Source organism: Uloborus diversus, chromosome 1, assembly GCF_026930045.1.
Source record: "Uloborus diversus isolate 005 chromosome 1, Udiv.v.3.1, whole genome shotgun sequence".
NCBI classification, from domain to species: domain Eukaryota; kingdom Metazoa; phylum Arthropoda; class Arachnida; order Araneae; family Uloboridae; genus Uloborus; species Uloborus diversus.
Window position 1 is genome coordinate 111,888,118 of NC_072731.1, and position 24,954 is coordinate 111,913,071.

General features: G+C 32.5%; 1 protein-coding gene across 1 annotated transcript; it reads left to right on the plus strand.

Annotated features, from left to right (window-relative positions):
• The first annotated feature begins 15,321 nt into the window (after nucleotides 1-15,321).
• Nucleotides 15,322-23,593, plus strand: LOC129231497 (cuticle protein 14-like). Its single transcript, XM_054865828.1, has 3 exons — nucleotides 15,322-15,361; nucleotides 19,289-19,393; nucleotides 21,330-23,593. Exons 1-3 carry the CDS (start codon nucleotides 15,356-15,358, stop codon nucleotides 21,699-21,701), a joined length of 483 nt encoding a protein of 160 aa, XP_054721803.1. The 5' UTR covers nucleotides 15,322-15,355; the 3' UTR covers nucleotides 21,702-23,593.
• Nucleotides 23,594-24,954: the final 1,361 nt, after the last annotated feature.

Genomic DNA, 24,954 nt, shown 5'->3' on the forward strand with positions numbered 1-24,954 from the left:
TTATTTGAGTTTTATAACCCTCCTAGAAAATTAAGCGACGAGCTCATAATCAGAACACAATCCTGCTCCCACCCAAAGACAATATGCATGTCCGAGATATTGAAAAAAAAAAAAAAAAAAAGCGCGTTTTGAAGAGTCTTTTTTTCCCCGTTTCGAAACTAACTTGTATCAACTTGCATAGCTATAGATGCTAAAGGGTTACTGAGAACAGCAAAATGGTAGTTTTACAATTTTTATGTAATGCAGAAGCTTTTTTTGATAAAGAAGAAGTTGATGCAAACTTTATTTGATGCAGAAATCTCTTTCGAACGACAGAGAATGTTAAGGGGAATATGAAATTTTTCATCCTTTTAACAGGTAATTTACGTGAAATTTTAACTTAAAAAATAATTACAACCCCCCCCCCTCGAATTCAAGAATGCCGCCCTCCTCAGGAGCAAACCCCCGGCGCTCGAAGAAATTTTGAACACAGTTTCAAGGCTGGGGTCTCTCTTGGACGCAGACCCGCCACAGACAGAGTTTCACTATTTGTTTGAAGTTACTTTTTTTTTTTTTTGAGATTATGAATATTAAAATTCAAACAACATTGTTATTCCATCTGTGCCATTACGATTTAGGAAATGTTGACATTAATTTAACATCTGAAGCGCACGCAAAGGTTTGGAAATTCACCCAATACAGTTCTCCATTTAATCCTTTCCTCCCGAAGGCATCTGAGGACGATCAAAGATGCAAATATTACTCCCTAAATCGAATCACGTCTTTCATTAGATCAACCTTCAAACGTTGATTAATCGACCAACACCCAAGATTGTGAATTCTTTGTTGTGATTTAAATTGACTGCAAGAGATCGTGCGCCGGTATTGAGACTAGACAGTATTGCCAATAATCAGGCAGCGTTTTGAATTCTGACATTCAGAAGAAAGGGAAAGGCAAAAGAATTATGATCGGACATTTATCTAAAGACGACACTTATTCACAAACCTCTTTAATTCCAGCTGTCTTGTGGGTGTGGCTACGTGGGCAGTAAGTCGGTGTCTCTGATGGATATTGACAAAACCTACAACCAAATATTTTGAGCACGTGTTGGCGCAAATTACAGGAATTATTTCCTAATCTTGTCTCTTTGCAATTAAAATAATATTACAGTTATTTAGGTTAATTTTTTATCCACTTTAACTTGCACTGCTCCATAGTTTTTACTGTATTTGACTTCCAACGACATTATGGAAGGCATATTATCACACTTTGCTGCCCAGGATGTACAGTAGAACCAATGGTTGAACCATATTTATCTAAAACTCTTGTAACCAAAACCTCGTTCAATCAAAACTCGTGTAATTGAAGTCGGTTTGCAATTCTTATTCTTATTAAGTAATTAAATAATATCACTTTACGATCACCACAAGCATTTTATCCTGTAGCAGACGCTGAATTATCCCTGAATTTCTAACGTTACTCTGTTTCTATTTTTCCCCTCACATCCACCAGTAAACTTTCGGAACATTGTAAATAATTCTTGTTTTTGAAATGTTATTAAAGTCTAAAACGATCGAAAAAGAAAGTTTTTTTTTTTAAAACTTCATAGAGTAGATAACTATTAGTTTCGGCACTTGGGAGGAGTGAAAAAAATCAAAATCTGACAAACGCTAAGTAATAGTGAGGAAAAGTTGCCTTTTTTAGCTATATTTGGTCATGCAAAAGGATTTCGACTGCAAAAACTATCTTGAGTTGTCGCCCGCGCCTTGAAGTTGATCATTATTGCATAAAAACTGTAAAAAGTTACAATAATTTCATCAAAAATAGAAAATTGATAATTTCGATGTCATATCATTTAAGAGTAGGTTTTTTGTGTGATTACACACCGCACAAGATCATTTTATTGATAAACTATATTGTACATTTTATTGATAAACTATATTGTAAAGTTCCATACCTGCTTTGAATTTGACCAATTTAGCGTCAAAATTGAATAACATCGTGATGCTCCGTATTTTGAGGAAAAGTATTAGAAGTTGTTATTTGTAAAAGTTTGCTTTCGTATTAAATTATTCTTACATTGATACGGAAAAAATAAATAATAAAAGCATTTCTTATCTAGTAAAAAAAGAATGTTAATTTTCTACTTAGCCCATAACTTTGGCTCAAAATGTAAAATTTACCTATGACAGAGAATAAAGGTTAAGTATAAAAATTTTTTAAATATAAATGTAGCTTGCAATAGCTTACACAAGTCACACCTCGAATGAAAAGAAGTTGCTAATTAATTTTTAATAGTTTTTGAGCCCTCTAATTGTAACCACATTGATTACAACTAAGCATAGTTTGGCTTGTGATTTGAACTATTTGACTTCTCATAATTTCCGGTCTTTGTGTTATATTGTGGCTTAATATTTCTAGATTCTAATCTGATCTGAATCCATTTCTCTTGGTTATACAACAACATGTAGCCGAGGCTTCTTTTTCCTATTTTGCCTATCGTCTCACTGCTTTAGTATGACATGTGGGGTTTTGAACACCATACAATTCAGTAATTTCGCCATCAAGCACCATTTCCATCTGAAACTCTCTTTTTGATAGAGGAATCCGAGTTTTCCCACTTCTGCTTATTGATGAACTCAGGGTAGTCTCGCAGCATCGAAACTGAAATCTGGAATTTCAAATTTTTATTGTCCAGTCGAATTTATCGAACTGGTGTCGTAATGTGTTGCAAAACAAGTTCTCTGACGACGGTCATCTGAAATCCCAAGGTTTATGTTTTTTTGGTTCTCAAAGTAACTAGTTTGCAAAACAACAGTATTGCTGATGATCCAAACATCATCAGAGAACTTGGTATCCGTCGGAGAACAATGGAAAGTTTGAAGAATTTGATTGGATAACGAAAATTTACAATTACAGATTTCAATTTCGATGCCGAGAGTTAATATACTGATACCGTGAGTTCTTTGATAGACAGAAGTGGGAAAACTCGGATCCTCCTGTTTTAAAAAAGAATTTCAGAGTTTTTTTAAAAAAGAAATGGTGCTTGATGGCATACCTACTGAATTATATCATTTCCAAAACCTCACGTTAAACTAAAGCAGTCAGACGACGCTCAAAATTAGACAAAGAAGGGTCAACTACAGTTTGTTGTCTAACCAAGAGAGATGAATTTCTTGGAGCCAGAATAGAATCAAGAAATCTTACCCCGCAGTATATCACTGAGGCCAAAGTGTCAGGATTCAATATAATAGTAAGACTCGCCAGCCAAACTATGATTATTGTATGAATGTGGTTGCAGCTTGAGGGCTCAAAAATCATTAAAATTTATTTAGCAACTTCTTCTGTTTCGAGGTGTGACTTATGTGGGCTGTTGCAAGCTATATATTTATCTTAAAACTTTTATACTTAATTTACGTTCCGTATCACATGTAAATTTTACATTTTGCGCCAAAGTTATACGCTAAGTGGAAAATTAACTTTTTCTTTTCCTATGCAAAAAATGCTTTAATTGCTTACTTTTTCAGTATCTATGTAAGGATTAGCTAATTTGAGAACAAATTTTTACAAATAATAACTTCTGATATTTTTCCTCAAAGTACGGAGCATTACGATGTTACTCAATTTTACGCTATATTGGTCAAATTCAAAGCTGGTATGGAACTTTAAAATATAATTTATTACTAAAATAATCTTATGCGCGGTAGGTAATCTACACAAGAAGCCTACTCTTAAGTGATATAACATCAAATTTATCAACTTTATATTTTTGATGAAATTATTGTAACGTTTTCCAGTTTTAATGCAATAATGGTCAAACTCAAGGCGAGAGCGGCACCTCAAGATACATTTTGCTGTCAAAATCTTTTAGCTTTTCGTCTTTCAGATACGTATACTTTTGCCATTAATTAAGATATTTTTTAAATATTGAGCGAAGTTAATGAATTGAAGTACTGTTTTTTTTCAAACGCATACAATTTCTCATTGGGTATCACCCCTTCCAGACGGGTGGCAACCGGGGCAAACCGACCCCCCCCCCCCCGTAGCGACGCCAATGCATATACTGTTTGCCAAATCAAGGCTTCACTTGATACGCGTCTTATCAGGCTCAGTCATTTCAATAAAAGTTGTAGTATGAAATCAATTAATCAAACAAAAAACCTGGTCACACTTCAGCGACGTCTGTTGGATTTTGTGGCAACTTTTATCTATATAAACATCAGAGAAGTTTATTTTTAAAGAGGATAGGTATTCAAAATTGAGTTAATTTAAAAGCGGATTTTTTCTTCCTGAAAAAAAGTGTTTTTGTGTGTGTATATGTGTGTGTGAAAAGATATTTTAGGTAAAAAGTGAAAAAATATGAATGTTTTCAAGAAAAATTAAGTTTTGAAACAAAATCACATAAATATAAGCTGAGTGACTAGATGTTTATCTAGTTAAATCAATGTAAATTCCGTGTATGAAAAAATTTTGTGATAAATTATTCCAACTTTTCGCAATGAAGCTTTTTTAAAATTATTTGAGTGATGTAACTGCAAACCTTCAATAAATATAAATAGGAGTTAGCATTTATTGCAATTTATACATTAAATAACAATTTCAAACGAACTTAAAAAGAAGTTTTCTGTTTGAAAACGTATGTAAATAAAATGTTTTGGAAATACTGTTTTTTTTTCGGGGGGGGGGGGGGTAATTTCTGCTTCCAGTTAATAAAAAACAAATATCGTAAATTATGCGTAATATAATAAAATTAAACATTACATCTTATGGACGAAACCCTACTGTCTATTAAACATATGAACTATGCTGCTCAATAATTTGTATCAAGAAAAAGTATTTTTTTGGTTTTATTATGCAAAAATTAATCACATATGCTTCATCAAGCACAACTGATAAATATATTTATCAGTTAAAACAGAAAACAAATGAAAAAAGCGATTGTTCCTCATAATTATTACTAACCCAGGCAACGCCGGATATTTTTGTTAGTTGATAAGTATATTTATGGAAACATTTAAAAAGCTTTTAGTAATTTTTTTCTTACTTTAAAGTTTAATTCAAAATTAGTTTTTTTTAAAAGACATATTCTGAAAATGGTGGATAGCTCAATTTGATATCTTTATTTTTTTTACAATAAGAACTAATAAAATGCACAAAAAATACATAGAGATACAATTATTTTAAAGACTGACGTAGAAAACATATCAAATTAAAACTTTGCCATGAAATTGATCGTTAGTATCGATCATTATACATTACAATTTATATCATTAAGGAGTACGTTGTATGTTAAAGAAAAATAAATTTAAATCATTTAGAAGTACATTGAAACAATAATGAATTCACCAGGAAAAACTTGCCAATAAAAATTAAAAAAATTTTTGCTTGTTTAAAAAATAAATAAATAAAAATAATAACAGTTAAAAAATAAAAACAAACCTGTTAAAAAAGTAAAGGGTATTCAAAAGTTTACGCATTGTGAGGAAATTTAAAGGGGAGAAATTTCGCCATATTAATAAATTCTGCCACAAAAATAAATAAATAAATAAATAATTTGAATTTTGACATCTTGAATTCAAATTATGTTTTTTTCGCAATCACGAGTGTGTGTATGTAGGCGTGTGTGTTTGTGTGTGGGGTATGTGTGTTTGTGTGTAGGGGGTATGTATATGTGTGTGTAGGGGGTATGTGTATGTGTGTGTAGGCATGTGTGTTTCTGTCTGTGTGCTGGCATAAGTGTGTGGGTAGTTGTGTATATGAATGTGTGTGGGGGTGGGGTATGTGTATGTGTGTGTAGGCATATGTGTTTGTGTCTGTGTGCAGGCATGAATGTGTGGGTAGTTGTGTGTATGTGTTTGTGTATGTGTGTAGGTGTATGTGTGTGCATGAGTTTGTGTGTGTGTGTGTGTGTGTGTGCGTGCGGGTGTGTGTAGTTGTGTATGTATGCGCGTGTGTGTAGGACATGGATGCAACCTGGAGACGGCTTTCACTATAGGAGCAAGCATCGTGAGGACCCGGTCGACGGTGATGCTGCAGAGGATGGCGGTGGGAAAATAAAACCAAACGACACCAAAACAGACAAGTGAGAACAATAAGCAATCGTGATTGCTCGAAAAAAAAATAATAATTTGAATTTTGACATTTTGAATTCAAATTATGTTTTTCGCAATCACGAGTGTGTGTATGTAGGCGTGTGTGTTTGTGTGGGGGGGGGGTATGTTTGTTTGTGTGTAGGGGGTATGTGTATATGTGTGTAGGCAGGTGTGTTTGTGTCTGTGTGCTGGCATAAGTGTGTGGGTAGTTGTGTGTATGAATGTGTGTGTGGGGGGGTATGTGTATGTGTGTGTAGGCATATGTGTTTGTGTCGGTGTGCAGGTATGAATGTGTGGATAGTTGTGTGTATGTGTGGGTGTCTGTATGTATGCGTGTGTTTATGTGTTTGTGTATGTAAAAAAATAAATAATAATTTGAATTTTGACCTCTTGAATTCAAATTACGTTTTTCGCAATCACGATTGTGTGTGTATGTAGGCGTGTGTGTTTATGTGTGGGGGGGGGGGTATGTATGTTTGTGTGTAGGGTGTATGTGTATGTGTGTAGGCATGTGTGTTTGTGTCTGTGTGCAGATATGAGTGCGTGGGTACTTGTGTGTATGAGTGTTTGTGCGTGTGGGGGGATGTGTACGTGTGTGTAGGCATATGTGTTTGTGTCTGTGTGCAGGCATGAATGTGTGGGTAGTTGTGTGTATGTGTGTGTATGTATGCATGTGTTTATATGTGCGTGTGTGTGTAGTTGTGTATGTATGCGCGTGTGTGTAGAACATGGATGCAGCCTGGAGACGGCTTTCGCTATAGGGGCAGCATCGTGAGGAGCCGGTCGACGGTGATGCTGCAGAGGGTGGCGGTAGGATAATAAAATGATAGCACGCCAAAAACAATCAAATAAAAGCAATAAGCAATCGTAATTGCTCAAAAAAAAAAAAAAAAAAAAAAGAAAAGTTCCACAAATTTATAAATTATTTGCTAAAGATCAAATTAAAAAAAAGCCATTAAGTAGCATAAAAAGTGACATTTAAATGGAAAAAAAAAATTTATTAGAAAATTAAATAAAGCTATTTAATAATCCGCCAAATCAAAACTAAACAGTATTAGGAAGCAACCACGTTACTGTAATCCAGCCAAAGATCAATTAAAGTGTAAAATAATTCGCTAAATAAATATATCAATTGATTAAAAAACAATAAAAGTTCCATCAAAGTATCAGAAGAACAAACATTGGCGGCAGCAATTTAGCTAATAAGAAAAGTTTTCGTCAATTTCACATGTTCCGCGAGGAGATAATTCCTCCATGATTTTAATGTGAATATTAAATGACAAGAAATAAAGAATGCAGTCAAATTTTGTAACGTCACGGTTTACATATATGTGCTTCGCGATGCATTTCAAATCTTTGCGATTGTTTTTCATTTTATTTGATGCCCCCGTATTTGGTTTTTAGGTTTCAATAAAATGAAGCTTTTATTTTTGTCAAATACAGTTTGTTCAACGGATTTTTTAATATTTTACTGAAACTTTTAATATCGTTTTGTGGGTGGTTTCATATACAGGAAGGAATTGTGAAACTTTTAATAAATATATAGGTAATAAAACTATACGTAATAAAACTTTAAATGCTTTTGACGATCTAATTTATTTATTTGTCTAAACAGTATGTTATTTTGTCTTTTTCGTGGATTTTAAATCAAGACAAAGTAAAATAATTCTCCAAATAAAAAAAAATGTGAGAAATCTTGTTAAAATGTTTCGCTAAATCAATTTCAATTCTCCATTATTATGTGACATAATCAGCTGAATAAATTAACCAAGTCATAAATAAAAATTTAAAGTGTGTAATTTTTGTAAAAATAGAAAAAGAAGCAAACATACGACTATGTAAGCTTTATTTTTCAATTTTCGCCGACTATGATGTAAGTGCAATTTTTCAGTTTTCGGCAAGGTAAAGAGAAAACTCACCAAGTCAAGCGACGTACCATAACGAAATAATATCAAAAGAGAAAATATGTATTGCAGTCTTACCGATATTGTGAAAATAAAAAAATTATTGTCGAAATCTTGACGATTGCGCCATTAAATACCTCCTTTAAATATGCAGTAAAATACTATATAATTTATAAACAGCAAGGTTTCTTTCTTAGCCATTTTTTTTAAGGAAGAGTAATGTTTGAACCCTTCTCGATATCAACTCACATTAAAGGTCTCGAAACATTTATACGTAATCCCTAGGTCCGACTTACTAAAAGTGAGGTCCATGGCCCACAATGCTTTGGAGTCCCCTGTGCTTCAGGGATGAATTTTACCAGAAATGAACGCCTATGAGAAATAGTTGAATCCTGAGTTGAAACTAGCTTTATCTGAAAAGGGAATTTATTTTCCCTGAAAAACAGACCTGGTACGCCGTTCCGGCATTAATTTACCCTGTACTACACATCGGTTAACAATATCAATGAAATTTTACGGTAAAGATTGCAAAGGCAACACTTTTTACAGCAGAAATAATTTGTTAACTAATGTAAACAAAGTTTTCCCGGTTATACTACAGCGCTCTCTTGTGTGCAAGTCGGCGCCTTTGATCTTTTGAGAAATGACTGAGCCTGATAAGACGCGCATCGAGTGACGCCTTGGCCAAATTGGAGAAAACTAACATGTTTGCAAGACTACTACCAAGGAAGTTACTACCCCTCAGAAAAGAAAATCTCTTCAACTGATATTTTTAAAAGTCGATGTGTTAATGTATTTTAAAGGCAAGACACGATGAAGTTGTTGAACAAAACTAATTATTTCATTTTATTGAAACACAGATACACACACACAAAGTATAATATCCAAAAGTAGGATTCCATTTTGGTTTTTCCGAAACAGAAAAAAAAAAGAGAGAGAGAGCGAGAGAGGCAATTTTAAATTCATATCAGCAGAAAATAATAAGAAATGAATAAAATTGATCTAGTGACGCACCGATTAATTAGTAGTAATCGGTAATTGGACAATTTCCTTCGAGTAATCGGCCGAATTTTATTTTAAAATAATAATTACTTTAAGCTTGTGCCCAGAACTGGAAACTGTGACAAATGAGTTCATAAACAATAAAAATTTCTTGAAGAAAACGGTAATCTGTCCTTGTGCATAATTAATAGTAACTAGTGTTCGCCCAGTGGTCGAAATTCGTCCAGTGGTCATAAGCTTTTGTCGGATATATTTTCATCCATAAGCATATTTCTTTTGTATTGAAAAAGGCGTTCCTTTTAACGCCGAAACATGTGTCTGCAGAGATCTGCAATTTGTGCGTTTTAACCTTGTTATTTATTTAACTTTTTCCTGTTTTATATTGATCTATACGTCAATCATTGTATATAATGGCGACATATCTCTTGGGTGAATCATTTCTACACATTATTTTATTTTGAGCATCGTGCTTTAAGATAACCGTGTAATTTTCGTCATGATAAAAGGCGTGCATTAAATGGCACTAACAGTAAAAAAGTCGAAAAGTACTTATCGACAACGGAACAATTAATTAAATATTTGAATTTTCATCTCTAGGTAACAACATAATATAACTTTATTAACAGTAATAAGGAAGTTCGTTCACAGAAGTAAATTAAAATTCTGAAAAGTTATTTTAAAGAAAACTATGAAAATGTGCACAACTAAATCATCGCTCATAGAAATAAACAAACTACTATTAACTAATTCTGAAGAACCGAAATTGTAATTACAAAAGAAAGTTGATGGAAAAAATGCTGCAATAAATTCATTATCATTAATCGGCAACCGATTAATCGACATCGGACAGTTATTATTATTATTTTTTTTTGCTGAGTAATTGGTAATCGGTAATCGGCGAATTTGCTAATAGAGGTGCATCCCAAAATTGAACTGAAAAGCATTTTATATGTTTTTAGGACGGGTCCAGTTTTGATCACAGGACCTTCTCTATTAAGCAGAGTCCACAAGGTTGTTAAAAATTTTAGTCGGGTGTTGTCTTAAAACAACTCTAAATTACGGAAATTAAAAATGTCAATAGAATTGAAAAAAAAAAAAAAGTCTTATGCTTAAAAATTTTTTTTTTCTCAACACTATTTTTCACAACAATGTCTCTCCCTAAGATTTCTCAAACTTAATACTTTGGCCAGTAGTTTAAACTGTCCAACCACGGACTGTATGGAATTTTCAAACGTCCAGATGAGACGAATCTATCTGAATGAGAGGGAAAAGTAAAAATTTGATGCGCGTACTTCGCTCATTTCAATGAGACTCTGCCTCTGCAAAAGCTGATATCGCTAAAAATAATAGATTTGTCCATTTCCGGCTGTAAAACGGATGTTTGTCTTTCCATGCAATCCGTAGTCAGACAGTATACATACATTTTGATTTTTCTATGCATGAGAATGTTGCAAAACAAATTTAGAAGGGCCTAAGTTTGAGAGTGAGATCAGACGCGTCAGTTTTAGAAATCTCAAATAAATACAAAAATAAAGTAAATAAACAAAAACATAAATAAAGTAAATAGTTAAAATAAAATAAAAATAAAAGTAAGACAGCAATAAATCTAAAATATATGTACTATATATTATATGATAAATTAAGTCTCATTCATTTTTTAATGCTTTGAAAATAATTTACTTTTATTTAATACTAGTGGTACCCGTACGGCTTTGCCCATAGATGAAAATTAAAAGGTCATTCGGTTCGCCTGTATGTTTACAAATAATGAGTGACGAATTTCTCGCCAATTGGCTATGTTTATTCACTTTCCCATTACACATTATGATAATTTAGTAATTTACTCGTCCATCTTGTGATAATTTTGTTCTTAAAATTGGAATAGAAAAAGAACTACATCGAATTTTCGAAAAATCGCTTCAAGGTGCACATCTTCATGCTACAAACTAACTTTGTGCCAAATTTCATGAAAATCGGCCGAACGGTCTAGGCGCTATGCGCAGCACAGAGATCCAGACATTCTACAAACATTCAGACAGAGAGACTTTGATCTTTATTATTAGTAAAGATATTGCTGCTTTTGTGCATATTTAAGTTAAAAGTTTTTGAGGTTTTTTTTAATTCTTCCGCAAATTATTTTTACGAAGAATGGATCCCTTGCTTTACTGGTAGCATGCGCAAAAGTTACATGGCAACTTTTAAAGTTTTTGATGGCAGCGATTTTTTTTTGTAACTAAGTCAAAAAGAAAAGAAAAGGGGGGGGGGGGGGGGACCATTCCGCATATTTTTACAACAAGGTTCACAATTTTTCTTTATAACATTTCCAACAATTCTTTTCTAACGATCCGTTTAGCGTTCGAAAAATATACATTTCCGTTGAATAGATTTTATTTTAATTCTGGCAAAAATAAAAGAATCTATCATTTAATTCAATGACCCAAGGCTTCAGGTCCAATTCTTATAGGAAGTGCTCTGTTCAAAACGATTTTTGCAAGGACGCTCAAGGCCTCATTAAAAACCACACTCCAGAATTAAACAAAAAAAGAAAAAAAAATACAAACGATTCTAAAGAGTATAATCACTGCCGATACCTCAAATAAAGAAAAACTTCCTGACAAAAGCTTCACTCCGATCTCTGTTTGGTTTGAAGGTTTCGTCCTTAATGGTTGCAACACGGGATTACATGGTACCAACTTGTAACAGGAATTGCACTCCGATAAGGAATGAAGATAAATAAAGGATTGTTTTGATTGCGTGAGTACAGCCTCGGGCCAGGGAGCGTCCGAATGAATCGACGGGGGTTGTTGATTTTACATTTTTTTTTGTTCCTTTTTTGATGCATGCCTTATCTCGTCTTTTTACTGTTACGTAAGGAAGTAGCTGAAGAATTTTCGTTTTTAGTTTGTATGTATTTCCATGAGAAATAAAATGGCTAGTCGGATAAAACCGAAGGGGAGGGGGGGGGGCATAAAGTGGTCCGAACAGTTGATGATCACCTAAACACAAAGTAGGGGAGTAATTTTTAGGAGGCCACCCATCTAGGGAAAAAGTCTTATTATCTTTATATTTCGATGATGTTATTTGCTTCTGGTGTAGTATCCCTCATAGGAGCACTTACCTTAGTTAAATAGGTAATAAGTACAAAATTTTACTGAATGTATAATATTTCTTGAATACTATACAACAATTTCTTGAATATAAAACACTAATACGACTAAGTGGTAAAATATTTCTTAAAATGCTTAATGCAGAAATAATTCCATTTGGGTACTTTCGGAATTTTTCCCCTTCGGGTTCTGTTCTCATAAAGTTCGCGGAATCGATCTCTACATTTACGCTAAAACTACAGCTCTTAGAAAATAAGAGCTTGGACACTACTATTGATTATTTGAAAAATATTTCGCACTGTAAAGCATTTCTCTCTTTTGTGTAAATCTTATGATTCACTTTGACCACTTTAAACCTGTTGTAAGTTACATGTGAAAAATTTAGTTTGTTCTATAACCTCCCATATCTAACTAGAGTTAAAATTTGAAACGAAAATTTTATCTGGGGTTGTATTCTTAAAGAAAGATGGATACGTTTTTTTCTCACTATGTTCTGATGAAGGAATGAGGCATTTTTCTCCCCGAAGAATGTCTCGGGTTGCTTTGGTTCATTTTCAGCCGTATTTAGACTTACTACTTGTAGATGACCTGTAGAAATTTTTTTTTTTTTTTTTTTTTTTTTTTTTTTATTATGTGACTAGCGGAAAGGAAGAGAGAGAAAGAGAGAGAGAGGGAGAGACATCTCTTCTAAACCTTTTGACATTTACTTCAATTACTGAATAGTGCTCAACATGTAAGTATTTCAGAATCTCATGACAATCTCTTTGACCTAGCTGCAATTTCATATGTTTTCTTAACTACTATATATAGTTAAGACGACGGAGCTTTTTCAAAATGAACAATTTGGAACTGTGTTTTGAAAATTACAGTACATACACACACACACACACACACAAAAAGAACGTTGTATTTTATAATAAAACTTGCATTGGAGTAGCATTTTTAATTTTTGACAGTCAATTTCCGCTTTAAAAAAAAAAAAAAAGTGGAAAATTTTCACTCTTCTTTTTCATGAGGCAAAGTGAAAAAAGAAATATTTTTGTTATGAAATATTTTCTATTCGATTATGAAAAAATATTTTTGATCAAATGAATCAGTAAATACGAGGTTGAATGAATAAATGAAAAGATAGTGAAAAAAATAAACGAGTAATTAAATAAATAAAAAAATTAATGTATGAGTTCAAATAAGGGAGTGAGTGAATAATTAAGCAAAAAAAAGAGAATGAATGAATAAATAAGTGAGTTACTAAGTTAAGATGTGTTAATAAAGTAATTAATAAAGAATACGTAAGATATTATATAAATGATTGAATAATTAAACGAAATTAACTATTTCGCTTTGCCCCATCCACTTTGCCCTGCGTGTACTTGTATAATTGTACAAAACATTTAAAATACAAATAAGCTTAATATTAACTAAATGAATACTTCACCGAATTTTAGAGAGTCTCAATTAATATTTAAAATGTAATTACAACAGCTTTATCATTTAATAACACCAAAAATAGTTTTTGACTTAGAACAAAATATTATGATATGAGTATCTATTTTTGAAAATTGCCTGTATTATCATATGCTTAATTTTCAGAAGTATTTTTTTCTTGTGTGTTACTACATTGTTAAAATATTACTTGATGGGTGGCGCTAAAAGCAGAGTAAATGTGTCACCATTTCACTTTGCCCTGCTCTTTCACTTTGCCCATATTTCCTTACTCATTCTCAGCTGTGAAGGTTTGTGACAAATTGGAACTATGTCTTGCTCAAATTGAAAAAAAAAAAAAAAAAAAACAGATATAACAGTTATTCAAAAGTGGTCTTAAGAAATAAAATTAAAAATGAAAATACAACAGAAAGAATTAAAAGTACAATAAAGGCAAAACAGATCCATAGGCTACATAGATTTTTCTAATGCGTCCAAAATTTATGCAGTTAACAGATTAGTTCATTTTTTGTTGGATTTTTTTCTTCACTTCATTGTGACTAGTATTGGTCTTATTTAATGGATTGCTTTATTTAAAAACTAAACATTAAATTTTAAATTTGAACAAAACATATTTTGGCAAAGTTTGGCCAGCAACTAAGCGCTTTGTTGTTTTGTCTAGTTTGGAGACAATTTTTGAAAACGAGCCGCGACAGGCCTATGAAGGAAAAGTGCCATCCTTATCATCCTCATCTAGATTTTTGTTAGCTTTTGTGGTTTATACAATAGGACAACTTTTTTCCCGTTGAAATTTATTCTTTTTCTTTAATATAATAAAATTTGAAAAATTATAACTTCAAAAAGATTTATACGTTAAGAAACATTAAAAATTTGGGTTTCAATTAATTTTTTTTAAAAATTCCGTATTCTAGTTAGAACTCCTCTTGAATTTTTGAAGATGAACGTACGCAGGCTAAATCTCTACCTAAAGAAGTGCAGGAGCTCTATAATCCTCACATCTTTTCACTCGCAAATAGCCTGAATTTTGCCTAAAACGGTAAAATCTGCATAAAATTGAACAGAAGTGCAGGAGCTCAGTTATCGTGAGCTCCTTCGCAAATTAAGCCCCGATTGTATTTTTATCATAGTTTATAGACGCATATGCATCTCGCTCTGTAATATGGATTGTATGTGCAAAAGATAAATAAATAAATGCATTAATTAAAATAAAAAATAAGTAAATAAGGAAATAAATAAAATTCCTTAGTGTCTATTGTCTGCATTTTAATCTAGGTTACCCATCAATATTCTTCAAAAGGTTCGGGGTATACTCTTTAATATACGGTATACCTTCTGCTTCTTTCTAAGACTACAGTACCGTCTAAGGAAAATGAAAAAAAAAAAAGAAATCCATTTTAGAGTTTACTTAGCCGAGCAGAACAATGATGAAAGATAAATATGAGGATTGCTGGACAAGTTCAGATTAAAAAAAAAAAAAAAAAAGATAATCTCTTTCGAAATCAATGTGTAATTCCGTTTCAGTCTTATTGAAAACGTCAACGAATTTCCCCTTTTTAACCTCTCTCAGTTCTCTAATCAAAGAACAGTTTTTCCCCTCATTTCCGACCTCGTAACGAGGTCGTGAGCAGGGAAGCATTCCCAGAGTTCGACCTTCGACGAAGGAGGGGGCTACACCCTCACTGGCATCTCCCATGTCACGTGTTGCCAGACACACCCCTGTCCATCGGACACTGGTATATATACCAGTGTCCGCAACATGGGAGGCAATATTATCAACTCTTGGTTCTTTCAGATCGTGCTTTTCGCAGCTTCAAAATTTATCTAATTATGAAGGTAAGAATGCGAATTTTTCTTAGGTAAACATCAGGAGCGTATCTCTTGATTATATTCTTCATTTTCCTATTTTCGGCTTAAAAATGTGATAAACATGCATTTAAATATGCTTAAAATAATAACTAGATAAAGACTTGGCTATTCATACAGCAACATGAAAACACTTCAATACTCCCGGTAAATTTAAATTCCTAGCGCAGTTTTGCATCGAAGAGAGCCTAGGTGCCTCTATCTGGTTATCCCCGTCCGCAACGGTGGTAGGTCTATACCCACCATCCGGCGGCCAGGCGGGGAAAATTGTTTGGTTTCAGCCTCAGTAATCCCCCTCCGGGACGGTCGTCAGGATCTGTACCTAGGGACCCGCTGGCTGGGGCACCTAGAGAGTAGAGATTCAGTTTTCTGCCCCGCAATTCCCACTTGCATGCATTTGCATGGAGACTGAGGAGTTTCTACCTCCATCTGGTGGGAAAACTGAGCATCAAAATTTTCGTTAACAATGGCGTCTGACGATACTCTGGCGTTACATGAAAGAGTGAATGCTAGTTCTAAGGGAATGTGTTGGTCTGCAAAGGCGAGAAACTAATATGCAGATCCATTGAAATGGAAAAAAACGTGAATAAAATTGAAAATATGAACAGACAGGATAAAATTAATAATATGTTTAAAATAACAGTTAATAGTATCATTTGCTCTGATTTTTCCCATTCCTGTGTGAACTGAAATGAAACTGTGAAGAAAATATAATTAATGTTCTAGAATTCTTAGGCAATGTTTTTTTTAAGGGGTTGTACCTCAAAAATGATGAAATGATCAAAAATTTTTTTATTGCTTATTTCAAAATTAAAAACTATTCTGAACACAGGGGAAAAGTTTCATTGCTTTAGTTCAAATATTTAAAAAGTTAAGAGTGGTTTAGGTCATGCTCGCTATGTGTTCTTATGCAAAAGAAAAACTTTAGATTGCTTTTTCTCGATGATGATTTTTTTTTTTTGTGTTTTCATGTCATTAGAATCCCTAAGGATTTTTTTCTATTAAAGATAGAGCTTTAAAGTAATACTTTTTGCAATTGGGATAACATATTTTACAAAACTGTTCATTGGATAAGCATTTTAAAAATTACTCAAATGTTTAGAGATTGTTAAACCTTTAAAAACCAAAAAATTTTTTTTTTAAACTTTGATTTTTTACATAATTAATCACAGAAAATTTTCTAATAAACTCATAAGCAAATGAATGCACAGATTTTTAGAGATGATTATAGTGATCGTTTAGCAAAAAACTTTTTTTTAATTAGTGCAAAAATAAAAAAGCCTTAGGGTTATTAAAAAACTGAAATTTATCTCTATTTTTTGAATTTTTAAAAAATGTAGGCAAGATTTTTTAATTTTAAAAATAAATTATTGATTACGAAATAAGTATGCATGTTATGGTTTCAAAGAAATATGAAATTTATCTAAATTAAAGAAAAATGTTTGAAAGGTACTGTGACCCCTTAAGCAATCAAGATTGCTTGTTTATTTTACTTTGCTGCGTTTTGACTGTAGATGTATTCGTTTTATAATTGGTAGATAAAGAGTCACATGACCATTGCTTTATGTGGACAGCGGATCTAAGATAAGGCGATGGCGGGTAGCTTACCTAAAGTCCTTAAATACGATAATTATGAATAACAATTCTTTAAATCATCAATAACTAAAAATTCCTTTTACCAAAAAGATTTGAATAAATTTATTCAGAATATATTTTTCATTTTCAGTTAGTTTGCTTGAAAATAAATCAAGTATTTAGTATTATAATTTTTTTAACAGATTTACTATTACCATTTTTGCATGATATTTAGTATGAATAGTAAATCTGAAACGCTAGACCGAAATTAATGCAAAATGAAAACTTTTTGAGACGAAATACAATCAACTACAGAGCATAGAAACTCAAAAAGGAAAAAAAAGCAATTTTTCGAAGTCTAAATGCAATTATTGATTGCAAAAACTTTAATTTTTTTGAAACAAATTCATTTTTTTGTTTAAAATGCATGTACCTCCCCTCCACACAAACAAGAATACTCTTTATTCCAAATATCTTTCTTTTTTTTGAATTTTATTCCGTAGAAAAAACTTAGAAAGTATTAATAAAAATGATGCTCAATTCATAAATACGCGCATTTAGCATTTATTATTATTATTTTTTTTAATTTATGAAAAGCAATATCTGCTTCGGAGTCCATTGAAACATTTTATGCAACAAAAATGACTCTTGAACCAATAAGAGAAATGAATGTTTTCAACAAACTTTTTCATGCCCTCTTTATCTTACTAATACTAGTTTTTTTTTAATATAAGACTAGCTTTTCACCTGGGTGTCCTACGTGGAGCTATAATAAACACTCTTACACTTTACCAAGTGACTCTTACTCGATTTCCCATGACATTACACATTAGTGTAGTCCTATTGGTAATAGTAAGAGTGTCAATGATTTAAACTAATTGTTATAAATCAGCGATTATATTAATAAATATAATAGATTTTTCAAAAAATCATTGATTTAAATAATGTTTAGCTTAAACCTTACTAAGCCTTTAGAAAATTTCAAATTTAACTATTTTTACCTTTTCTTAGCCCCAAATACAGTACGACCTTTCTTCTGTATTTTTGATTTGGTCTCTCAAATTATCTTCTTTTGATTATTCTTATCTATTCAAAGTCTCTCTCTTTAGTCAATCTAAAAATCAAAATTTTAGTTAGCATAACCATTATTATTAGAAGCCATTTTATACAAAATATTTTTTTTAAAGACAATAAGACAATCTTAACCTTCCACTGCCCGCCGTGACTCACAGGTCACATCAAATTTCATCATTATCTTTCCCAATTGGAACATTATCCCTTTGTTGTTTAGGGTGACTTGAATGGTGCAATGTGAACGCTTTGCATTTAGGTTGTTATCACTGATACATGTTATTATTTCAGTCACAGTGTCACTAATCTACTCTGAAAAAAAAAAGAAAAAAAAATTAAGAACGAAACTACACTTAATATGTTTTAAATACATATGTGCAAATATTTTTTTTTTTTACCGTATTTAATAACAATTTGGGCCTTACGTTAACCATTAAGTAGGCTTGCCAGATATCTTAAATGCCCCCTCCCCCCCCCCCCGGGTCGCGAGTATTCAGAAGAGTACACACACCTAGGTTGGCTTTTAGAATATTTTAGAGGGTAGTTCTTTCTTAATGTTATGAGTAAATGCTTTTTCTTTTTTTTTTTTTAAAACCTAAACCAGAGGTAATTATAAGGGACACAAGAATATAAATTTAATCATTCTTTTTCTCTATAGGTTAATATTTATAAGTTACTTTAGTAAGAAGAAAAACTTTGAATGAGGCATAAAATTTGAACAATATTTACATGTACTTTTCACTGGCAAAGACTTTTTTTAGAAAGTCTTTTTTGGTTTTAAGCTTGTTGCAAAAATCCTCACAAGCTAATCCAATATTAATTTTTCTAGTCAATGTTACAAATGACAAAGTAGTTGTCCTGTATAATCTTTCACAGTTCATGGAGTATAGCTTGACCACGAAAAGAAGGCGGAGGACCTTGAAGCAAAAACATCATTTGTATTATTTGTAGTAGGTCATTTGTAATTATTTTGGTATAGATAGGATTAGCGAGACCATGCCTCTTACTATTCGGTGCTTTCTGGCAGATTCTACCTATTAACTATGATACAAATGACGTTTCGCTTCAAGGTCATCCGCCTTCTTTACGTGGTCAAGTTTTAACGAATTTTACCTGTAAAGTTATTTCCATCAGGTGTCATTTAATTCTTAAACGGAAAATGGGAAAATAAATGTAACACTGTCACAGTTCTTAATTATTTACGCCCATCTGTCTTCGAATGAATGTAAAAAGCGTTCCATTTTGTTTTAGGCTTTTATCTTCTTAACCTTGTTCGCTGCTTCTCAGGCAGCCGTTCTGCTGCATCATCCAGCAGTCATCAGTACCGGTGGAAGTACTCAGTACAGAAGTCAAGACGTAAGTTTTAATTTAATTACATTGCATATTTTATGTTTATTTTTAACTTCTATTGACCAGCTGAATTACAGACACAATATTACTCAGAGCTTGGAAAAGAATTTTCGCCAATAATTTAATTTTTGATAAGATATCAATGCTTGTTTCATGTAGTGTCCCACAGTTCTGAGAAAAAGGGGCGCCATTGCCGCACAGGGCGGGTGTACTTCTAAAAGAGGCGGATATAGATTACCATATTAGGAGGAGGGTCATGCTAAAGAATGCCCCCCCCCTTCAAGAACCTAAAGTTTTGGTAACGAATAATTTCTGAAACTGCTTGGGTGTCAATAAAAAGTGCCAAATTGACCAGGAATAAGGTCCCCAATAGCCATAAACGTAACATATTAATTTCATAAGCTACGAAAGGAAGTGGTATTTTAAATATTTACTTTTAAAAATAATTCTTGAATTGAAAAGACACTGAAATAACTTAAATTTTATTCATACAATATTTGAACACAATGCGGACGGATATTATTGTCGACGGTTTAGGAAGGTCATGACTCCAATAGCTAACCCCTTCTATCCGCCTCTGACTTCTAATAAAAGACAACGCACTACAATTTTTTATTTACACACAGGACGCTACAAAAAAGATTTATAGGACGAGAACGAGGACCGGTGGGAATCAAACTCACGACCTCTGGCATGCGAAGTTTGTGCCCCTCCACCGTTCAACTCTGGAAGCTATTTTAGTTGCTTGATTTAGACGTAATTGGTTATGAAATGACACAGACAAATATTTTAATGGATTTGTTTTATTGTCAAAATTAGTTATAATTGAGCTTAATTTACTTGCTTGCAATGATGGGTTATTTATGGTCAGGGGCGGAGTGACCTGTGCGACTTTTTTCGAGCTTTTTTTTTCTTTTTTTTTTAAAAAAAACTAGTGAACCTGTGAACCATTGTTTTTTTCTTTTCATTCTTTCTTTTTTTTTTGTCATCTTTTTTCTTTCCACCTTTTTTTGTGCCCTTTGGAGGCCAAGGTTGGTGCCCTCTTGCGGGATCCAGTCCGTCCCTGTTTATGGTCATCAACATTCCAAGCGCATTTCCAAATTCGTGTGCAAGTGTCTTGAAACAATCCCGAAACATTTTTTTCACATGAAAATGTTTTCAAAACTGACGAAGGATTAATTGGGAATTAGGAACAAGTTTTAACAGTACTTCTTATATTTTTGATCCTATACTTTAATGTGATGCTATATTTTAAAACGTATAAAATAATCTCTAAAATCGTTCGTTCCTTACTCTTTCCTAATTCAATCAAAGATAAAGTTATGGTTTTTTGCCTCATATATAAAACAAGAAGATATCTACTGCAGAAATAGATTTTGTTTTTGTGCTCCAACAACACTTAAACGAGCAGAACAATTTTTATGTCAGAACTAACTGCCGTGAGAACGAGAAATTTGAGAACTTTATCCTGTAGACATTGTCTGGTAAAAAGGATCATTTTTACAAACAATAGCTCGAATTTTCCAAAAACAATACAATATGATGAGCCGTGCAGGAGTTTCGAAAGTGTAAATGTTTCGAAATAGAAAATCGCAATTTCAGGTTTGAAATATCGAAGAGGTGCCCTTATTTTCTTCGGTTCGTAATGGAGCAGTTCAAATTCATCATAGGAATTATAGTAGTTTCTGATATGTTTTTTGTATTAATCAACAGCAGCAACATTTCTAAGTCTTCTTTAACTCATCACTGACGTAGTTTAAATCCTTACCAAAGGAAAGTAAGAAATATTTTAAGAATGGCTATAGCTGAAATAGAATCATTGCTCCCAAAAATTTCAATGGAGCCGAGATTTTAAATATAGCTTGATTGACTATCCAGTTTAATATTGTTCTATGAATACCCGTTTTAATTGTTCATGCTCACAATCTATTTCTTTTCAAAGAACTTCGGCAACTACAACTTCGGTTACAACGAAGGCCACCTGACAGGAGGCACCTTCCGCAAGGAGTCCGGAGACGGTCATGGCAATGTGGCTGGATCTTATGGCCTGCGGGACGCTGATGGCCGCATCCGAATCGTCAACTATGTGGCTGATGCTGCAGGATTTCGTGCCGATATCCAGACCAACGAACCGGGTGTGGAGCCAAAGGACCCCGCCCACACCGCCATCAATAAAGCTGGACTGCTCGTTGCCCCTGCACATCACCATGCAGTAGCCTACGCTGCCCCTGTAGCACCCTACGTCGCCCCTGTAGCCCCCTACGCCGTTCATCATCTTGCTGCTCCTCACCACGGATATGCATATCATTATTGAAATTCAACTTTTCCCTTAAATTAGAAATCAAACTTTTATCAAAGGAATTTACTCGTTTTAAAGCCCGTCATGAAGTTTTAAAATAACAATTAAAAAAAATTGTTATTTGAGAGTATGCAATACAATTGTACTAAATAGACGTATACAATGTTTATCAATCGCAAAAATTGGAAACTATACTTACACGTGTGTCACGAGGACTGTTTCAAAGCAGAAGACATGTCCTTATGGATGAAACAACTTACGAGAAAAGATTACCTTTTTGCTCATGTAGGCTCAAAAGACGTGTACGCACCAGGCAGCAATTTTTTGTTTTAAACATTGTCTACATCTATTTATTTTCGCCTCAGAGGTATTGCTTTGTTTTTTAGGTTTTTGTCTCTGAACTTGTTTTGTTATTTTTTTATTTCTTATTTTATGCAGTAGTGTTTGTAAAAACGCTACTTCAGAAAATGAATAAATATGAATGAATATTTGTGGTTTTTAAAAAGGATGACAAATATGTCTTGACTTTAGACTTAATTGTTAAGCAATTCAAAAAAGGCTCCATGTAAGCTTTAATTACTGTGCTTTATTTTCTTTAAGATTTATGATATTTTGAGCAATTTTTGTGAGGAGGATTGTTTTTTTTTAAATTTCATTATTTAGAAAAATTTCTGTTTATCAAAAACTTCCACCAAAGTATTATTCTCTTTATTATTTCCGTTTATGTTGATAAAAATTATTTGACTTAAATTGCAATTATGGAAATCATGAATAATAACTTTGTTTTCCATTTCGAAATTAGCTTTGAAATGTTTGAATTATAACCGCTTAACTAATTCAGCAACAGAATTTCTATATAGCAAAAAGGAATTTTTTTTTCTTATGTATTTAGAAAACTTTGAGTATTGCTGAATCTAATTGGTAAAATGAACTGTTTTCAGTATTTTTTTAAAAATCAGCGTAAAATTATGACTTTTAGCATTTAAAAGTCTTTTCAAATATACACATGTACACAGATAAATATCCGAATTAAAAAATTTCCACGTACATTTTATTATTGAATCCTGCAAAAGTCTCAGAAGTAAATCATATTCGAAATTTGCAGCATTTGATTTAAAGATTAGTGCTTCTCATTAAAGTCTAAAAGAATAGATCGTTTAATTTCAAGTTCCCTAGTTTAGAATTGCTCCATGTTCAATCTTTCAAAACTATTTTGAAAAACAGCAAAGGATTTTCACTAGCGTCTACATCAAGTTTGTATCGTATAATTTTAGTTAATCGAAATGCAATGGTCTTGATGATACAAATGTTCCACTATTTGAACTATTATATACTCTGTACTGTACTTCCATTCGCCTTAACTGTTTGTGTTTTTTCAGAACAGCAAACAGATAAGTATCTAAAACTGAAAACTCTAAAAGCACCCAAATATTAATGAAATGTTTACTTTCCACAAAGTATTTTTCGAAGAAATATAAATGTACTAAATAAAGTACAAAGGTGATGACCAATTTTACTTCTTAAAATACCTTACAGAATTTTTCATTAATTGCAGACTTTATTAAAAGTTTAGTTCCACACTCATCATCCTGTATATCAAATACACACAGTCCTTAGGGTGTATAATTTGACTTTTTAAAATTTTAATCTCTTCCATGAACCAAACAATGTTTTTATAACCGAAAACATCATTTGAATCAGTAGTTCTCTAATTATGAAAACTTAATAGCTTATTGAGGTATCATTAATTTCTTTCTGAAACTAGTCTTTTTCTAATAGTCTTTTCTTTTTGTACAATTCAATATAATTTAAAATTCAAGCCTGTTTTTTACTTTTCAGAAGCACTTGATTGTACTGTCCTATTTATTCTTTTTGTTAAATCTTGCTTGTGAAATTTTAAGTCAAAATAAAATTTGTTCAAGAAGTACTTGTTTTTATCTTTATTAATAATCTTATATTTTATTCTAAGTTACTTTGGTGATACATATTCTATCAGAATTTAGTTAATTCAGTTGTGTGTATGTTCTCATTGTTCAGATACGAAGGACTCTCAGGAAGAGAAAGGACACTGATTTCGACTTTTTAAAGAAATTTAGCTTTTGTTGCCGTAGTACTTCGTAGAAAAAATGTTTATGATCTACCGTGTTGTGCATTTCTGTGCCAACTAATGTCGTAAAAATCGGAAGAAAAAATATTTCAAGTAATGGAAAGGCATTAAATACTATGCACAACTTATTTAAGGAATTAACAAAAACGAGTCTAATTTTCACACTTGAAATATTTATTTCAGAAAGAATAAAAAAACATGATGGAGTGGATTTAAATGCAAATTGTTTTTTGGTAAGAAAATTGTTCCTCAATTGAAACCAGAAAGAATTAGTGATTATGTTTAGATGTCAAAATGCATTTTACGGGATTTTTTAGAGAAATTTATTACTTAACGGTTTTTTCTCAAAAGGAATTATACAATAAATTTCGGCGCCGATATCCATTTTGTCTTGTTTGTTTTTGATGATTGCTATTTTGCTATTTAAGCTGCCTGCTGTTCATTTTCTTTGCTTTTACCGGATGTCTTTACATCCAAAAGTTCACAACTTTGAATTGAAAAGGCATTCCTGGAAGTCTCAAAACACGTTTAAAAAAAAAAAAATCTCTAGGTTGCAATAATATCTCCAAATATGCCGAATTGTCAGAAAAATTTGCCGAATAAGGAATTTTTGGGGGATTATTGAAAACTACCATTCGGGTGCCCTGAGTGTGAAACGTCATCATTTTTTCATAAGCTTGACAGTTTTAAATTTCGAAAACCCTTTTTTGCTTGTTTTTGAGTCAAGGAAATTTTGCTTCTTTTATTGGGGAGGAGGAGGGGGCGGCAGATTTCAAATCTGCCTAGGGGCGGCATGGAGCTAAATTCAGCCCTGTCCCTGGAGCACTGTAACACATTTGTCGTAGTTTAGACGTGAGATCGATTTTAGAAGATAATGATCTTCAATTACGATGGGACACAAGTTTTCAACAACCGAATAGTGTCTAATTACACGTTTTGTGATGGCGTACTGTCTGATCATCGATTACATGGAAAGTCTAATTTCCGGTTTATAGGCGTATCTATTAGTTTATAGGGATGTTAGTTGCTTTGTTACAGATGTGCACTTTTGCCTCTCTATTATTTAGCCTTAGTTTTGTAAAAATGAAAATTTGCACTCAGTAACATTTTTTTAATCTAAAGTATATTCGATCTATATTCTTACGGCAAAAATTCATTGAT